Source organism: Vigna angularis, chromosome 6 (assembly GCF_016808095.1).
Source record: "Vigna angularis cultivar LongXiaoDou No.4 chromosome 6, ASM1680809v1, whole genome shotgun sequence".
NCBI lineage: Eukaryota > Viridiplantae > Streptophyta > Magnoliopsida > Fabales > Fabaceae > Vigna > Vigna angularis.
In genome coordinates this window covers 24,088,753-24,094,702 of record NC_068975.1, presented here as the reverse complement: position 1 = coordinate 24,094,702, position 5,950 = coordinate 24,088,753, and the positions used below count along the sequence as shown (strand labels likewise).

General features: G+C 39.6%; 1 protein-coding gene across 1 annotated transcript; it reads left to right on the top strand.

Annotated features, from left to right (window-relative positions):
* The first annotated feature begins 320 nt into the window (after nucleotides 1-320).
* On the top strand, nucleotides 321-3,818 carry LOC128197546 (uncharacterized). Its single transcript, XM_052879602.1, has 2 exons — nucleotides 321-431; nucleotides 1,830-3,818. The coding sequence occupies exon 2, from the start codon at nucleotides 2,214-2,216 to the stop codon at nucleotides 3,816-3,818; it is 1,605 nt and encodes a 534-aa protein (XP_052735562.1). The 5' UTR covers nucleotides 321-431; nucleotides 1,830-2,213.
* Nucleotides 3,819-5,950: the final 2,132 nt, after the last annotated feature.

Sequence of the window (5,950 nt, the reverse complement as noted above, 5' to 3'; positions counted from 1 at the left end):
TACGAAGTATAGTACAAAATACAATGCTGTCGACTTTGACAAGGTTTAGTATTTCAATTATAACTTTCTTTATAAATTAGATATTGAGTTAATTCTTTCTCCATTAGAAAGTAGACTCAAATAGCTTTGATTCGAGTACTCATACGCGTAATTCCGACATCGGGAAGGGGTTCAACCAGACTGAAAAAGTTGTCCGAGTGAGTGGACACGTTTTTGACGCATTTTTGACTGTTTAAACGCGTTTTACTGTTTAAAACGCATTTCTGGCCAAATGTTTGGCTATTTAAGGACGTCCCAGGGGTTGGAATGGTTCCTAAGTTGAACCAAAGGCTAGTGTACGAAGGTTTTGGAGCAGAGGAACTTTAGAGCTGTGATTTGAGTCGGGGGAACATTCGCAAAGTGTTTTCGAAAGGCTAGCTAAGGAGAAAACCGTAAGGGGAGCTCACCTTGAGTCTTTTTTTTTCTGTATGATCTTAAATTTGGTATATGTTTAGGATTTTGATTCTCTTTATGATTTTAGAATGAAATTCTGCTTCTGTTGTATCTTTTGAATTGATGTACGGTTGGGAATTGGGATATGCTTCTGTTTTGATAATTTTGAAGAGATCTTGTTCGTATTAAGTATTTTGAATCGGTGGAAGTTTTTTTTTTAGGTATACGTATAGATCGAAGATTTTGAATCTGTTTATGGATTTAAAAGGAGACTAGGTTTTTGATCGGAAATTTTGGATTGTACTAATTATCCGCTGCCTTTTAATTATATGTTTAGTTTAGATGTTTATAAGATTTGGATGAATATGGGTTGTTGATAGGAGATGAGTTTTTGGACGTCTAGGAAGTCTGTACGATGAAAGGAATAGTCGATATAGCCTGTGAGGTGAATTTTCGTGATTTTAGAATGGTAAATTCACTTGAGTAAAATGAGTCAACTCGTTGGAGCGAGTTATGCGTGACAAATTTAGTGTTTTTGATGTTTTTGACATTTTGGGAGTTCTGGATGTATGTTTTGGACGTTCTTTAGGTCGATATGGGGGTTTTTGACCCTTCCGGAGCCATGGGTGAGGGTATCCAAGCTGTTTGAACTACTTAAGGGTTCGACTTAATAGATCATAAAGAGTTATGTGTTAATAAGTGATGTTTCTGTGAGGATGTGAAATGTTTGAGTATGTAAGAGTTATTTTCTTAAGATATGACTAAAGATGAGAATATGGTAACATGTGTATTTATGAATGGAAAGTGTAGAATATAGTTCCAAGGAGGAACTCCTTGTTGTTTTTATGTCAAGTACTGTACGTATGAATATAGGAACTCCGATTTAGGGGTTCATTCTTATGCTCTCAATAGTCTCGATCTCACTTAGAGAGAAAGCTTTGTGGTGGAGAGTGGGAAATCCTTACCAAAGATCCACCATGGGGTGGACAGAGTAGGAAGGATGTAGCTTCAGTGGTTTTATTCATATCCGAAGATCCAGTTTGGGGGACAGAGTAGGATAGAATAATTGAGTTAGCGATTAAGTGCATCCATATCCGAAGATCCAATTTGGGGGACAGAGTAGGATAGGATGTAGCTGAGTAAAGTACCACTGTAAGTGTATAACTAGCTAAGAGTTCAATATTCATACGATTATCTGGATGAGTGAATTTACAATGAGTATGGTATGTTTATTGTATTATTGAGTAATTTAACTTGTAAGTTGGAAAATTGGTTATTAATTTAATTTACCTTAACATTTTATGTTGCATTAGCTCACCCTTGCTTTGTCTGTTGTGTGGTTGTTATTTTGTGTTATGTATTTTGTCTAGCGATGATCATCCGGTGGATGGGAGCAGAAGTTGGTGATATGCCGGTGGAGCAAGCTTTAGATGGAGGATCGACGGAAGATTAGTTATAAGAATGAGACTTATATTTTTAGTCTCTATTTTAAGCTTGAATTGTATTTAGTTTGAATTATGAGTGAGGGTTTGTATAATAATGAGGAAAACTGTTATTCCTCCTCCTATCAACTGTTCTATTGTATCAATGATGTAAGAACTCTATTATAGTTTAATGCTATAATAATTGGGATGTTACATTAATGGTATCAGAGCAGTTCCTTTCCCCTAGGAATCCTGTAGGTTATGAAGATATCATATTTTAGTTGTGTGATCTTAGTTGTGTCTTCCGATTATAGGAATTAAATTTTAGACTAATGGTTCCTCTCTTTGGACAGAACCATGGCATCCAGACCTTCTTCTCCTCCTTCACCTGTACGGTCTGATGTTTCTAATCTGGTAAGAGTAATGGAATCATTTGTGGTGGCGATGCAGCAGCAGAATGCATCCTTGATGCAACATAACACCATGGCATTACAACAATTGAAAGCTGCTAGGGTGTCAGCCGAGGCACAACAAAGGCAATATGTGGAATTAATGAACGGTGGTGCAAGAATTTCCACTGACCATTTTTATATTCCACCTACTCCAATACATGAATGGAGCCTGGAGAATTTTCTTCAACACCATCCAGCTAAATTCTGTGGCAATACTAGTGCAGATGAAGCAGACCAATGGTTTAGAGATATGGAGAGGATTTTCAATGCCAAAAACTGCCCAGAAGAGAATAGATTGGCTTATACTGAATATTTATTATCAGGAGAGGCCAGTCACTGGTGGACCAGTACAAGGACATTGTTGGAAAGGAGTGGTACCCCGATCACCTGGAACTTATTCAAGAAGAAGTTCTATGCGGAATATTCCCTTGACAGTGTAAGGTTTACCAAAGAAGTGGAGTTTCTTCAGCTAGTGCAAGGGGGAATGTCCGTGACAGAATATGCTGATAAGTTTAAGCATCTGATCCGCTTCCACACTCTGGATATGGATGAAGAATGGCAATGTAGGAAGTTTGAAAATGGCCTTCGAGGAGATATCAAATTGCTAGTAAAAGGTTTATGTATTAAGGAGTTTCCTACATTAGTGGAGAGGGCCAAAGTGTTAGAAAAGACCAAGAATGAAGTGCAAAATCAGCAAAGACAGCCACAGAGGATTGGTGGACCATCTGGGTCCAAGTTTAGTCATGGAGACAAGAGGAAGCCCTATTCTAAACCTCCTTTTCAAGCAATCAAAGGACCTTCGTTTCATCCATCAGGTCAAGTAGGACAATCTAGCGTGGTGAAGTGTTTTCGCTGTGGAGGACCACATTATAAGTCTGTTTGCCCTCAATTAGTTGGTCCGATGAAGTGTTATACCTGCGGGAAGGAGGGACACTTTGCCAGGAATTGTCCCACATCTAAAGGATCAAGGCTTCAACTACCAACTAATCAGCCTCAACAGATGGCAGATACCAAACCTCAGGCTGTGGGCAGAGTGTATGCGATGACCGGAGCGGAGGCAACTGGGCCAGGTAATCTTATCATCGGAAATTGTTTATTATTTGGGAAAGCTTGTTGTGTTTTGTTTGATTCTGGAGCAACGCACTCCTTTGTGTCTGATGATTGTGTGAGAAAGTTGGGACTAACTGTGAGTGAGCTACAGTATGACCTAATAGTATCTACTCCAGCTTCTGGCTTAGTTAAGACATCTCTAGCATGTACTAGATGTCCTATAGTAGTAGAAGGACGTCAATTTAGAGTTAATCTTATCTGCTTACCTCTACAAGGTTTAGAGATAATTTTTGGAATGGATTGGCTAACTTCCAATCACATTCTCTTAGACTGCGGTGCAAAAAGATTGTTATTTCCTCAAGAGGAAGAGTCGAGGATATTATCTTCGGGGAAATTGTGGCGCGAAGTACAAGAAGGGTCATGTTGCTTCATAGTGTTGACACACATGGAGGTTAATTAGAGTGGAGGGAGCATAGATCACTTAGTGGTGAGTGATTTCATGGATGTGTTTCCTGAAGATGTACCGGGACTGCCTCCTCAAAGAGAGACTGAGTTCTCAATTGATCTGATACCAGGCACCGGACCAGTATCAATTGCTCCGTATCGGATGGCTCCAGCTGAATTAACGGAATTGAAAAAGAAGATAGAAGACTTGCTGGAGAAGCAATTTATCAGACCAAGTGTTTCACCTTGGGGTGTGCCAGTGTTGTTGGTCAAGAAGAAAGATGGGAGCTCCAGATTGTGTGTGGATTACAGACAACTGAATAAGTTGACTATCAAGAACAAGTACCCGTTGCCAAGAATCGACGACTTAATGGATCAGTTACATGGAGCGAAAGTGTTTTCGAAAATTGATCTACGATCAGGTTATCATCAGATTTTAGTAAAGGCAGAAGATGTACAAAAGACTGCTTTCAGGTCTAGATATGGACATTATGAATACGTAGTTATGCCTTTTGGTGTAACCAATGCTCCTGCTGTATTCATGGACTATATGAATAGGATATTCAGACCTTTCTTAGATAAGTTTGTCGTGGTCTTCATAGACGACATTCTTATATACTCCAAGACTCGGGAAGAACATGTGGATCACCTTCGAACAGTTCTTGAGGTGTTAAGAGATAAAAAGTTGTACGCCAAGTTGTCCAAATGTGAGTTTTGGATGAAAGAGGTGCAATTTTTGGGCATGTCATATCGGATGGTGGAATATCGGTAGATCCGGCTAAGGTCGAAGCTGTGCTTCAATGGGAGAGACCTAAGTCTGTAACTGAGATCAGGAGCTTCGTAGGATTAGCAGGGTACTACCGTAGATTCATAGAAGGATTCTCCAAGATTGTGTCACCATTGACGCAATTAACTCGTAAAGATCATCCATTTGCTTGGACAGACCGATGTGAAGCCAGTTTTCAGGAACTAAAGAAGAGGTTGACAAGTGCTCCCGTGTTAGTGATCCCTGACCCAAGAAGATCTTTCGAAGTATACTGTGATGCTTCATATCAAGGACTGGGATGTGTACTTATGCAAGAAAAGAAAGCAGTAGCTTATGCTTCGAGACAACTTAAGAATCATGAGAAAAATTACCCCACTCATGATTTAGAGTTGGCAGCTGTTGTATTTGCTTTGAAGATTTGGAGGCATTACCTATATGGCGCACAGTTCCAAGTGTTCAGTGATCATAAGAGTTTGAAATATCTTTTTGATCAAAAGGAATTAAACATGAGACAGAGAAGATGGATGGAGTTTTTGAAGGATTATGAGTTTGAACTTCTATACCATCTAGGTAAGGCTAATGTAGTAGCAGATGCTCTGAGCAGAAAGACAGTGCATGTATCTACTATGATGCTAAGGGAGCTAGAATTGATCGAGAAATTCAAGGATATGAAGTTGTATGTCGAGCTAAAGTCGGATTTCATCAGGTGCAGCAACTTAATGATATCAAGTGATTTGTTGGGTTTAGTCAAAGATAAACAATTATTAGATGCCGAGATGCAGAAAACAGTGGGTTTATTGGGTACAGATCAAGCCAGAGAATTTATGTTAGGAGCTGATGGCATTTTGAGGTTTAGGGACAAAGTCTGTATCCAAGATAACGTTGAGCTAAAAAGGTTGATTCTCGAGGAAGGACATCAAAGTCGTCTTAGCATGCATCCTGGTATGACTAAGATGTATCAAGATCTCAAGAAGTCTTTCTGGTGGTCTGGAATGAAGAGAGATGTGGCACAATTTGTGTCTGCATGTTTGACATGTCAAAAGGCTAAAGTAGAACATCAACGACCTGGAGGTATGTTGCAACCACTAGAGATACCTGAGTGGAAATGGGACAGTATCGCTATGGATTTTGTAACCCACTTACCGCGGACAGGAAAGGGTCATGATGCTATCTGGGTTGTGGTAGATAGATTGACGAAGAGCGCTCACTTCTTGGCGATGAATCTAAGGATTTCTATGATGAAGTTCGCCCAACTGTATATAAGAGAAGTAATAAGACTACATGGAATACCGTCGAGCATAGTGTCAGACAGAGATCCGCGATTTACATCAAAATTCTGGCAGTCTCTACAACGTGAGTTGGTTAGCAAATTACAAATGAGC